The sequence below is a fragment of the Notothenia coriiceps genome, unplaced genomic scaffold, assembly GCF_000735185.1.
Source record: "Notothenia coriiceps isolate Sejong01 unplaced genomic scaffold, NC01 NC01_scaffold00037250, whole genome shotgun sequence".
NCBI lineage: Eukaryota > Metazoa > Chordata > Actinopteri > Perciformes > Nototheniidae > Notothenia > Notothenia coriiceps.
Genome location: NW_011369951.1, coordinates 6,541,045 through 6,555,024, shown reverse-complemented (window position 1 = coordinate 6,555,024; position 13,980 = coordinate 6,541,045). Strand labels below are relative to the sequence as shown.

At 44.2% G+C, this 13,980-nt stretch overlaps 1 protein-coding gene across 1 annotated transcript in view; it reads right to left on the bottom strand.

Moving 5' to 3' along the window:
• skila (SKI-like proto-oncogene a) overlaps window positions 1-10,136 on the bottom strand; it is a 30,710-nt gene extending 20,574 nt beyond the window's left edge. The window contains exons 1-2 of the mRNA XM_010796104.1: window positions 10,090-10,136; window positions 6,604-7,881 (exon numbers count right to left, since the gene is read on the bottom strand). Of these exons, the coding sequence (XP_010794406.1) occupies window positions 6,604-7,722 (1,119 nt within the window). The 5' untranslated portion in view covers window positions 7,723-7,881; window positions 10,090-10,136. The remainder of the gene's footprint in view (window positions 1-6,603; window positions 7,882-10,089) is intronic.
• Window positions 10,137-13,980: the final 3,844 nt, after the last annotated feature.

Genomic DNA, 13,980 nt, shown 5'->3' with positions numbered 1-13,980 from the left:
TGTGTGGGAAATTTGGCCGCAAAAATATTGGACATCTATTAAGGCTGAACAATATGAAGAAAAAAACCAACATAGTATAACGTTGTTGAATATCACGATTCAGTTCTGCTGCTCTCAGTAAACGGATCCAATATAACAAATAGAACATTGAAGTGAAAAGTGTTTGAAAGTTTACATTTCAAATGTAAGTACTTTCTTGATGTGTTTATCGAGGAATTGACATCTTAATAAAAAATAATGAAGTGACATAATGTGCAGCCTTAACACCTTTACAAACAATGCAAGCAGAATCCCTTCCATGTGAAATGCGAGCCATTATTAAACACGCAAATAAATGACTGGCAAAGTGGAGAGATGGGGATTACTTTAATCGTACAGGCCGACTAGTTTCCCCTGATTCTCTGCGTTTGCCACATGCATAATTGATCAGTGTAGTGGTTGGGCTTAATGTGTTGTGGATGTGCCGGGTGGCAGCCCAGCGGGACTCGTGACACGCCTTTGATATCCAGTGTTTACCTCCCTGTCTGAGAGACTGGGGTTGTGGGAGAAAATATGAGAGACGTAGTCTGTGCCTACATGGTGTGTGTGTGTGTGTGTGTGTGTGTGTGTTGTGTGGTGTGTGGTGTGTGGTGTGTGTGTGTGTGTGTGTGTGTGTGTGTGTGTGTGTGTGTGTGTGTGTGTGTGTGTGTGTGTGTGTGTGTGTGTATATATGGTGCTCACATGGTAAGCTCCCTCTCTGGGTCTCTCCATTTATATCTTCATTAATCACCGTTCCCACCGGGAAGGCGGGACAGAAGAACCTTTCAAATGCAAAGGCTTGCTCTGTTGCATACAACACGCACAGGCTGCACACAACCCTTTTACAGTATACCTCCTTCGCCTCAGTCTCCCTACCCCCAACACACACACAAACACACACAACCTGCTCGTCTGACTGTCTCCAAGGGAGACCAGACAGCGGCCAGTTAATTTTCTCATCACCACATCGATTGATTGATTAATTAATACCAAGACTTCCTCATTATTTCGGTCTCATGCAAAACAACTGAGCAAGCTAGTCGGAGGTGATACGTTGCAAGCCCCTTTCTCTTCTTACAGTCTGTTTGAGCTCGAAGCCCATTATATTGCCCTCTCTTTCACTTGTTCACGCTCTCATTTTCCTTAGAGGCAACAAACTGGTCTGATGCCCTGAGGGGGAAGAGTTAGAGCTCAGTGAACATTCAAACAGGCTGTCAGTCCAGGACTCTTATGAAGCCCACAGGACATTTGGCTGGGAGGGGCTAAGCCAGTTTGTTTAGTCTATGAGACTGTTGGCAGACGTGGCAGAGGCTCCACTGTATCTGGACTGACCTATCTCCGTCGGCAAGTGTGGCTTGCTCACATCAGTCCTACAGTATCGCATTATCTTCTTCTGGTGGCAAGGTGGGAAATGAGACCAAGCCGGGAAACATAACAAGCTGCAGCTGAGGGGGTGGTAAATTACCACCAGCCAACGTATGTTAAATGTTTAAATGTGGGGTTGTAATCCACAGAATCGGTTGTGAGTTTGTTCACAACAAATCCAAGTGGTGTGGTGAAACTGTGGCTTGTAACGTTTTAAAAACGTGTTATCTATTGAATAAAAAGCCTGAGAAGTAATGACTTTGGCGTTCCTCCAGTCAGCTGCAATGCTGTTATGGAGCTGTGATACTGGCACTGACCTGATGGTGACATACCAGAGGCCCCTCGCCTCAGCTCAGCCCCTCCTACCTTGTGGGGCCCCATTTAGTCCTTTACAACAGGCAGCAAACACTGGCCAAGGCACAGCCTGTTGTGCACAGGGAACACGGACAGCCTCCCACACCAAACTACATACAGGCGTGATAGACTGTAGGTTACTCTGGGCCAGCGTTCAAAGAAGCTGCTGTGTATTCAGTATAAGTGGATAATTGTTCTTTGGAAAATGCACAAACAGACAGAGAAATATGTGTATGGGTGTCTTGTGGTGGGGTGTGGGGCAAAGGAGAACGCTAGCTGTGGAAATGCGAGCTAGCCGGCATCTGATTGGCCAACCAAGAGGGCTGATCCAGGCTAGATTTGTGGTTCAGCTCAGGTCTTGGAGAGGTTAATTTGTAACCCTGGGAAAGAGAAGCTGGGGCCCAAGCTCCCTGTAACAACCTCATGGCTGTGGACGTGGTGTGTTTTATGGAAGACAACCAACATGTTAAGGCTGTCCTTGCCTGAAGATATTCTAAGCCATCCTACACTCGTTCAATTTTGTCAACTAATCAATTAGTTGAACAAATGAACAGAGTAGTTAATCCACAAAGATTTCCATCAAAAGTACCACATGAAATCTTGCTTTTACCACAAATGTGATCTTAAGTTTATGGAAAATAAGTAATTTAGCATGAAAAAAGTATTAAAAAAACTTGAGTTGAATGAGGAAATAATAGTCTAAGACAGAATACACCAATGGGTCCATTAGTCGATTAAGGAGGGCAGCCCTACAAGGTGGAGAGCTTTCCAGGGCTGACACCAACTTCTCATCTTCTTCATTTTATACTTTTAACTTCTCTTATCAACCTTTACCTAATTTGCTCAAGTGCCTCTCCCGGGGACCACAGATAACCACTATTTGTCTGCGTGGCCCTACTTCTGTCTGACAGCATGTCTCAACTGCAACAAGGTAGAAGCAGAAGTGAGGTTAACTCGGGGAAACTGATGCACATATGATCACAGACAGGAACTTATGCAACGCCGGCTGCGGCCCTGTGACCGAGACTTCTCATTTCACTCTTCTTCCATTATTTCCTGCTTACCTCTTGGTCCATCGGCTCCGCTTTTCAGTGTCTGTGTCATCCGACGGCTCGCCACATCCATCAAGGTCCGAGACCTGATCAATAGCCACTGGCTTTCCTCTCATGCGCCTCGTAGACGCACACAAGTGGTCTTATTGCTCATGTAATGATCGACTTATCGGGTCATTTGGCTGCTTATTTTGTTACTGTCCGCTGATTGGGGCCCAGGGGGTATTTATTGTTTACAGACACACGTGGGCGACAGCACAGAGGTTAGAAGAAAAGGGAAGTGCACACTAAAGGCCATGAGTCAAGATGGGTGAGGACGTGAGCCCGAGAGAAGAAGGCAGATGGAAGATTGACGTCATTATAGAGGGAGAGATAGCAAAGGCAGCACAGTGAGCGATTAGAATGCCTGCCAGAATCCAATTAGATACAGCCCAAGAGAATGACTGACAGGCAGACAGACAGACACAGCAGACAGCCCAGGAGACAGCCAGAGAGTGCAGCTGCACTGGTCTGCGGTAATGAAGTCACTTCATTCCCAAATAGCAAATAGAAGAAGTCGGAGAGATGCAGCTGTCTGCCGTCTGTGCCGCAGCCACAGTGTCAGCCCAGCCAGCGAGACAGACAGAGGAAGGCTGTTCTCTCCGTCTGACACTTCTGACTCTGGGCCAGCACAACGACACAAACAAGGAAAATAAGCAACACACAGCTATGTTCCTCTCCTCTGTGGTTATGCTTGCTAGGGTTAGAAATATGTCTAAAATATCATGTCATAATGTTTACTTATCTCAAAACTACATATTTGCTTCTACTTTAGACATATAAACACAGAAAAGTTAATGATTGTGGTAAATTAAACCAGTTACACACACAGAGGTATACAGTTAGATGACCTTTGTGTATCTTTGTATCTTCAAATATAACTTACCGATATTACTACACGGGATTTTTGTATCATTCAGATGTTTTGTAATACACTGTTCACTTGCCTGGTAAAACACGCAGCCTAAATAAAAAAGATGACGATCATCAAACGAAATTTCTATTACTTCCCGTCTTGCGAGATATAAAAAAAAAACCCAATAAAAATGATGACACATGATCTTGGCTCAGAGAAAAGTGTCAATCACACCCCCTGAAGGCAGAATGAACTCATTGTCTGTCAGTAACCAAAGTAACTCTTGAGATAAGGCTTTACCTTGTTGCTGTCTGTTGGTGGCGTCTGTCTAGCAAACTCTATTTACACAGCAGGGATCAGTAGACAGGGCTGCAGTGCCTCGAGGCACAAAGCGCCGTTTATAGAGAGCAAGTCCTGGAGTTTTTAACTGCACCTTCTCAAACTAAACACTCCTAACAGGATATGGGACCAGTAGCCATTGGAGAAGGTGGGTGAAAAAAACTTCCAGAAAGCCCTCTTGTTGAAGTCTCTTCTCTTTTAGAGGTCCCACAGTTCTCTGGTAAAACTATGAACCATTTGTAAATGTGCACATTGACACTTAGTGTAAATAAGGGTGATTGGGAAAAGTGTATGCAGTCGGGGTTAGACCAACACACCGAGGCGAGCCATCTTTCCAAAAAACATGTGCTACTATAAGCTGCCTGGCTGAACCGCCACTCACATCCACTGGGATGTGGAAAGTATTAGTCACTCGACCAGTGCAGCAGAGGCAGCTGGACAGAGAGTCTGGAGGATGTTCAGGGTGAGGGACATGTCCGTCTGCACCTCTTCCTGTTCCGTCAAACACACTTTCATAATTATTATTACATTATTACATGTTACTTGTTAGACGCTTTTATCCAAAGTGACTTACATACTCAATACTGTGGACAATCACCACAGCACAACCCACTGCACCACACGCCTAACACAAATACACACACATAAACAGAGACTGGATGGAGTGGCTGAGTGAAGTGGGACACTGCCAGTCAGGTCAGCTCGTTCTCTGGCCAGTGACCTCACACACCAGTACATCCGCTTCTGTGTGGGGGTGGGGTAGCATCCTCGATGAATGCCAAAATCACCTGCTTCCTGTAGACTCACAGGCAACTGTCTTTCCAGGAATCCGGCCATTTGAGACTTCTGCCTACACAAATATAGCTAGCTTTCACTTTTAATTTGAGAATACTATTTCAGATTAAGCTTCAAAAATAGAAAATAAAAATCACATCCAAGCCCCTATAGCCCAGCACTAGAGGAAAGAAAAAGAAAACGGAAAAGCCAGCGAAAGGGAAAATAAATTGACTGAGAAATCACCTCTGAGAGAAAAGACAGCACCTGAAACTGTGGTGAGACAGAGGCTCCAGGAAGACTGGTAAAGTGTGAGACAGAGAGACAAAGATGTGTCATACCGGCCTTCAGTTAGCAGCCCATTACACACACTGAGGTTGGCAATGTCTCACATATAAACACACACACCAAAGACTGTAGGACTCATCCACCTTGAGCATATGTTTGAGTATAGTGTGTTGCGTCCGTGGTCTGTGTACGATGCAGTTTCCTCTGTGGTATTAAACGTCTCTGCCTTTGAGAAAGAATGTCTACTTCTTCCAAGATGCATAACTTAAACCAAGGCGGAGGAAAAGAGGGAGGACAATTGGGAAGAGGCTAGACAGGAATGCGGTCAGGATGCTAGACGAGACAGCAGACGCGGTATTTCCAGTAAACTCAGACACCAAGTTAACCAGAAAAACCGAAGCATCTCTTTATCCCAGGTACACAAACAATATAAAATGTATTCCACAAATGTGCATACTAATTCTGCCAACTCTTTATTCCCCACCTAACCTGCTGTCTGCTGTACTACCATCACAGATACATCTTGCCAGCAATGTTCGTAGTGGAGCTCTGGTGTCCTTAAAATGTGTGTTTGCTTGGTAAAACTGTCTTAAAATAAACTTTAAATGGTGATTTATGCCTAGACAAACTAGTGAAACAGACAATAACACAACCCCCCCTTAATCCACAAAACAATAGAAAGTGGGCAGTCCACTATGGTCAGAGGGAGTTCATGAGACATAAACCAGTCAATGGCAGGGAAACAATCTAGAGCTTTTCCCCACACTGAATGCTGACTGTTCAATAGGCTTGCTGTCCTTTTGGCTTAGACAGTGCAGAATAAAAAGAATCGCCCAAAATCATTTGGAAGACTCTGAAGAATTCTGGGTTCTGGTGATAATAAGTGCTGGCAATGCAATAAAGCATTTTAAATGTCAGGCTTGCATGAAGGTAAAATAGGTCACCAATGAGGTCTATTATTCCACTCTCAACCTGTAGCTAAACATGTTCCTATTTTAAGAATCACTTGTCTTGGTTTGCACTACTTTTATTTAGCATTTTCTCAAATCATGTAGGAATCTGCTAAACAAGTTCCAGCTACCTTGGGCAAATTAGAAATGTGTTTTTAATGAAGTTAGATAAAAGGTTAAACTGCTGACAAATAGTCTTTATATTGGAGTTAACAAAGCTGAGCCTCCTATATTGACCTTTTGTTCAGTGACATTCCCAGTGACCTCCAGGTGACCTGAGGGGGAAAATGATGCACTTCCATTTCAGCTGTGGCCAGCTGGTCTAACCTTGTCTGACCAGACCTGGCAAGGCAGATGACACCACCTGTCTCAGGCCCATTTAACATATACTAGGTCAACACAGGTTTAAGAAAACACCAGCTGGAAGGCAGTCTTGTCAAACCTGCTGAATACACAGACTATGGGACACCATCCAAAACTATTAAAAGTTTTGAATATTCTTCCTTTTCAGAATGATGATACATGTAATACTAACCAAGACGCCAATAACATGCAGGAGAGCACTTACTTTTTCTAGCGACCTCTTGAGCTGGTAGTGGAACTTCTCTTTGACCTCATCTAGGAGCTGCTTGAGCTTTGGCTCCTCTGGCATGCCTTGGTACTTCCTGGCAAGCAGCAGGTAGCAGGGCCACTTGGCCGAGTCAAAGCCCCAGTGGCAGGTCCTCTTATCGGGTGACTTGTGTGAATGCATGACAAACTTCTGCGGTGAAAAGAGCAACTGGCACTCAATGCACTGGATACAGTGGGCCTCCGGCTGGGTGTAGAATTGGGGCACAAAGAGACCCTGGCACTTCCCCAAACACTGGTGCTCCACCTGGAAACTGGCTTCGCTCTCCTTCAGCAGGCCCTGGGTTGACAGCTTACCGCTGGGGTCAGAGGGCAATGTCGCCCCAGGACGCAGCAGAGCATTGCACAACCTCTGTGCATCCGTCAGTGTAATGAGGCCACAGGACGGTGCGTTGAACGGCAATATGCCCAGCACCTTGAGGATGTGCAGCTGCTCAGCATCACAACGCGAGCAGTAGACGTAGAGCTCATCGCACACAGTGTTGATCTGCTGCAGCGAGAAGTCGCGGAGCACGGAGTTGAGCACCTGGGGCAGGCAAAGACGCTTCTCTCCCCCGACGACGAAGCAGGAGATGGACTCTCCTTCCAGCAGCGAGTGGGTGAGTTCAGTGGAGCTGTCACAGGGAACCAGCAGAGGGCCCCCTCCCAGAACAGGAGGGGAGGGCAGGGGAGGCATGCCGGCCGGGGAATGCTCGTGGCCGGTGCGGGCTGAGAAGGCAGCTGGGCCCCCGAGGGAGCTCTGGCTGCTGAGGGTGAACTGGGCCAATGTGTGTTTGAGCCCAGGGCTCAGGTCCAGGGCTTTAGCAGAGCCCACCATGTGCAGTTCAGCCCGGCCCTCCACATCCATGTCGTCATGACACAGTTCTTCGATAAACTCCCTTTTCACCTTGGGAGTTTTGGGGAGGGAATCCAAGCTGCGACGCTTCAGGTTGATCTCCGCCATAACTCGCTTCTTGATGGGCGCGTCTTCCAGTCGCTCTCTGTACAGACGTTTCATGTTGCCCTTGAATGAGGTCAAGTCTTTGAAAGGGGTTTTCAAACTGGTCTGGGTGCTGACCATGTTTAGGGACTGTGTTATTGTTGTTTCTTTCAGCTGACTGAATTCTTGTATTCCTCCAAGCCTTCTATTGTCCTTAAGTCTCTTCAAATTACACAAATCTTCTGGTAGTGACACACATGCATGATGATGACTGAAGTTTTCTATTTTCTGATCTGCTTCCTGAGTATAAACATGAAAATAAGAATTTAGAAAACAGGGAAGAGGCAAAAAATATTCAGTCACTATCTACATTATAAATAAACAATTACATTTCTTGTAGATGAATAAACAAACTGAAAATTATATAATAAAAATAATACTGTGGAGCATTAAATAAGTTTAAATGTTTTATGACCGCTCTCCAGGCTGGGGGCTGCAGAGGTCAATGACTGCCCACTTAATCAAATGGCTAATACCATACTTCACACAAACACTAGGCTTGCTCAGCCCTTGTAATTGAACCCGGGAGTACATTTGCATTAAGGTTTTCGCCAAAGGTTTTCAAACAAACTTTCTAGCACAAAGTGAGAATTTTAACAACGAAAACCAGTTGACCAGACATGACAACCCAAGTGAAATTCCCCACCTCCTCCCCCCTCTCCCATTACATCGTTAATGTAAGGCTAATACAATGGTCAAAAACATTTCACTTAGCAAATGAAAGTGCCCTTCCCAACCATATTGTGCCTTCCCCTAGGTCTGCTTACCCCACGCTGACCCCATCAACTCCATGAAAAACAATTGATAAAAGCGTTAACAGCGGTCGTCCGCTTCTCTCAGGCCTTTCACAGCGTGACATACAGCAGTATGGAAAGCGGTGTTTCCCCCTTTTTACTCTTCAGCTTTAGTGCGGTATTACTACATCGACCGTAGGTAAACAAGAGTTAGCTGGTGTCCCCAATTAAATACGTTATTTAGATGATAATGGCTACTGCTACAGTATGACACCAAGAGACGGCAGATTGAATACAGTTTAAGTGTGTTAATGCAACATTTAATAATGACCATTTTGGTTGAGAAATGCATTCGATTTTTAAATCCAGAGTAAATGGGGATTTCGGGTTGTAAAAAACAGGTAAAACGCACATTGGGTAAATTGACCACAATGCATGTATTTGCATGTTTTGCAAATGTCAGCATAACATCGTTTTTTCCACCGAATGAAATGCTGCAAACCTCGAGCTAGATTCCGGTTGATGTTTGTGGGCGTTTTTAATGGAACATATCACCGTGGGCCGGTGAGAAAAAAAAACTGCAAAAATCAGATAGGCAACCAATATATTTGGGTCTTCGCAGCTTCTACTTCAGCCTGCTCGGGACTCCGGGCTGGCTGCAAAAAACCTTCAACTTGATCGGTGTAATTGTGTCAGAAATGAAAACACCGACATTTCTTCGCTAAAATAACACTGCAGCGGTATTTCTCAAACAACCTCACAGCCATAATAGGAAACATTTCCAAATGTCACCTCCACTTTCGTATCCCTTTTTTGCCCCTGCAAGGACACCGCGGATAATAATGCTGCTGCTGCTGCTGCATCCCCAGTAATCCCCCTCCTCCCCTCTCCAGTCTGCAAACTGTACCTCGCCACGACGGCACTGGTATGCAGACAGCGCTGATAATGACATTCACTGTCTGCACTACAGTCTGGGCTGTAGGGAAGGCACCGAGGTCCGGCGCTACGCACACACCGCCTCAGTGAGGACCCGGTGGGGTTTACAACCGCAGAGTTCCCCGTATGTTTAAAAACACAGGTAGCTCGTTACCCCCAACGGTCAAAGAAAACATTAAATGGTACGCATTTGTATGTCAGCTTATTTTAAATTAATTAAATGTCTTGACATATCAGGGGAAACGTAAATATGATGCGCATTCGTCTGGAAATCTATTAAGAATTATTTAATCTTTCAACGTTACATTCTAACGTTAACTGTGGTAACGTTAGCTAGCTTAGCTCCCCCAGCTTACCCCGGTCTAATCAGCATAGCGGGGGTATGAAGCAGGCTAACACGGCTCTCAAGAGCACAGACAGACTAACTTAACCAGGTTCACCCCACCAGCAACGAGAGCGATAATAAAACCGACCAGCAAACACACACTGTGATAAAAAGCAGAGTGGTTCGCGACTGAGAAGGACAACCCACCTTATTATTAAGGCCGTTATAGTAAGCAACAACACGGGACTTAAAGCGCTAACATTACAGCAGGCTAACCCCCAGAAAGAGAGCGATACAGCAGGCTATCTAACCCTCTAGAATAGATCATCGGCTGAACACAGGAATTTAAACTCAAACGTTAACCGTTGGGATCCGTTACCCCCAATATCTAAATACTGTTTGAAAACACATCCTAAAATATCCATGTTTTGTATTAATCGAGTGAAAACTTGCCTGAAAACGCAGCGCGGTGACGGCCGTCCTCTCTTCAGCGGGGTCTTCTCGGTACTGGAAAAGCCTGGCGGATCGTCAACAAGATGCAGCGAGAGGCTCCACTACAGCCCGCAACGTCACACTGCACACAGGCGGGGAGGCGGAGACGTCACCCGGCTGACGGAAACTATGCGGGGGTGTCTCTCGTCTGTCTGTCTGTCTGTCTGTCTGTCTGACTGTCTGACTACTGCACAGCCTGGGAGATTTTATTTGTCTTAAGAAGAGAAAGGAGACAATAAATATGCTTATATGTTTCTGTCCCTTTAGTAGATTGTTATAAGAGAGTATTTTCATTTATTCTGTATATTTTATAGTGTGTATTCCAGTGGGGTAAAGTAACTAAGTTCGTTTTCTCAAGTACTGTATTTAAGTACACTTGAGGGACAAGGACTAGGCCCTCTGTATGTATTTACCTTGGAGATTTTGATTATGATGTGATATATAATCCAAACCTAATAAGACCTGAGTAACACCTGAAAAAATGTGTCTAGTTTTATTGTATAAAGTAATGTATTCTATTTTTAAGAAACTTCTATCTATCTATCTATCTATCTTACATTTCTGTGGACTAGAATATTAGATTGTGCATTGTGTATGTAGAAACCTAAAATGATATTTATATTATGCTGTATATCACAAAACTATTTATGTTTTCCACATTTTATTACAATGTAATGTGAGGTGTATATTACACAAACTTTGGCATCATTAAATGTTTTTGGAACCTGTATCTGCTTTTACTTTTTGTATACGAACAGATGTAGTGTAAACAATTATTCATGTTCCTTTGCCTTTCATCTTGTTGCAGGTCACCTTTATTGGCACGTCCTTGTCTTGCATGATTTGACATGACAATAAGCTTTATCTCTGTCTCTGGTTTGCTTTCCATCACGTTTGTGAAAATGAGAGGATAAGAGAGGGCAAACTCACCCTGGGCAAAAGGGGTGGCTTCTTCTCCCACACCTCCCCCGCACACCCCTCACTCCTTTTATGAACCAATCCTCTGCAAAGGGTCAAGAGGTCATTCAGGCAGCCTATTGTCCCTTTAGCTACGATGTGAGTTAATGAAATCTGAGCATGAGAGGAGGTCAGGAATTAGATTTGATGAATTATAGCTAATTTCACTTGAAGTAGTGGAGTTCCCACTTGTGAGTTTACACACTATCATGTATTACTCCTGTTCTTGGCTTGGATCTTTAAGTGTTATCATGCTATGTCTACATGAGCTGTTTTTTTTGGCTGGCTGACTGACCCACAGTCTGATGTCACACGTCTGTGAGAGCAGAGCGGCTTGATAAAGCTTTGATAAACAACACCGTTGGCCGTTTCGCCGCAGCCTCTCTTTGACAGCAAGGTCAGCAGTTGTATTGTGAGAGCAGATGTGCGTACACCCTGTCCAGCCCCAGAGAACAACAAGAGGGACATTGATTTTCCTGTAATAACATCACTCTGTGTACTGCGGGGAGTAAATTAATCTCATATCTGCCATATTGGGACCAACACTGATTGTTCATTAAAGCAAAAAGCTGAAGGATGAGGTTGTGAAAGATTCACAGACAGACTCTCACATTGATAAGCTTCTCCATTAGCGAAGACTCTGTCCAACTGTTATTGGACTTAGTACTAAGTGGACCCCGGGGGCACCTCAGTCGTTTTCATACATCCTGTCTGGGAATCAATGGGGGATATTGAAATATGTCCCGAGTTGTTCCTTGGTTGTGTTTGTAATTTGCGGTAATGATGCTCGTTTGAAGTGCTGGTCTGAGGTCAGACAACTGCACCTCAGAGTCAGGTTTCATAAACTGGCAGTCCAGTGTATTATTGAACCAGGGTGTGAACTCATACTGAGGAAGACCAAGATTTGGGGTCAAAACATCATGTACACATTGAATTAAAGAAGAACTAAGATTGAGATAGTGTTTTTGTCCCTTTTTTCAGCTAAACCTTGAAATGTATTTCTCATTACATAAATTGACGAACATTAGATTCATGTTTTCTTAACATCTATGTGAAAACGGTCAACAACAAAAAAAATACTACAATGAAACATCCCCGGTTAATTATTTACATTAGGACACATCTCTTTTTAATTTTGAAATATGCACTTCTTTTTTTTTTTTACTCCACTAGTCTGAAATAAGACTAACTTTCTAAAGTTTCTCGCCTTAAGTGATCATGTTTTTCTCTCCTGTTCTAATCAATGTATGTTGCAGCAGCAATGCTCCTTCATTATTCTACTGGTAAGTCCCATTCATTCATGTAAAGCTTTAGGTGTTTCTGAAGTGTTGGTCATGATGACTAACCTCAAGTGCATCCTAATGATGTTTTTATATCTCGAGATGCCTCCACTATATCATTACAATCACTTCAGTAGAACGCACCAGTTTAAAGCCACCCAGCAGGAAGGTTGGGACAAGTGTACCTACCTACGGAGGCTGAACAACAACTCATTGCTTCGGTGCTACAGACAAGAGCCCCAGTAAATGTAGTGTGAAAGCATGGAGACCGTGCCAAGTACACGATCCACCTTAAACTGCAGTGTGTGTTTTACTAAGGGATTGCATTTAGCATAGAGTATGATTCTTCTGCTGCCTAATTAAGCCCTTCAGGGACGGAATAAAACACCCAACAAGATAAGAGCAATTAAAACAGGATGTTTTTTCAGATCCTCTTCCATTTTAACATCATTAATTATACAAGGTTAGTCTTCCCTGTGTCTTCCACCGGGTGATGTGGAGCCACAAAGCCTGGGGAGGTGAGTCCGCCCCCCCCCCCCCCCCAACGTTCTCCACCGGAGAGGGCACAAGAACAATGTCAAACACACCATCATGGGAATACAGAATTATGCAAAGACATTTATCCTCGACCTGCGTGCGGCAATTCTGTATATTTCTCGTGTCGCAGTACAAGTGCAGTCATTTTCCACGAAATCTGGCTCAATTGAGACAAGATACAATGGTTATAGTGGAATAGTGGAGCAGGATGTGTAATAAGCCTCACAATGGGTTTCTATCCACCATTGTGCGACTTATTGCAGCACACAAATCAATCCGTTTTATTATTTCTGACACATCATCATTTCCACGACCCTTTTTCTTTCACCTCTCAGCGCTCAGCACTGTGTGTGTGTGTGTGTGTGGGGGGGGGGGGGGGGGGGGGGGGGGGAGCAATGGTGTCAATGACCTTTTCACCCCAGGGTACACCGAGGGCCTTCTAAAGCTGGGCGGTCACGTTAGCAGTGCAGACATGCAGCTGGAACGGAAAAGCTGAAGCTTAACGACTCAAGCCTAATTCCTCTCTCCAGGCGCCCAGGAGGGTCTGAGGCTCAGGTCTGGTCTCGGCAGTAAAACCCTCACAAGGTGGTGTGAGTTTGTGCAAAAAGGAATAATCTCCGGAGTGCAGTGCGCTATTTGTTCTCCAAACCAGTTCACTTTTGAGAGGGACTGAGTCAGTTCGATTTACAGGTTTTTCTTTATTTGCCAATCTTAAAAAGTAGGACCATTTAGACATTATTGGGGAGAGCGACGTCAGACTGAAATAAGTCATCTATTAGATTGATTTTTATGAAAATGTGTGCAAATATCCAATAAGCCTACTGACTTTTCCAGTAGCACCAACATGAGGTGGACATTTTTATTAAAACTATTGGATGCAGTGCCATAAAATAGACATATTCATGGTGCCAAAAAAACAATCCTATTTAATTAGGTGATCCTCTCAATTTAATCACTGGTGTCACATCACATTTTAAGTTTAACATGTCTGTCTTTACGTGTTAAAGCACATCTTTTGGACTTTACTTTGAATCTTCTTTTTATTCTTTGTACTGCAACTTTCACACATGACTTGGAT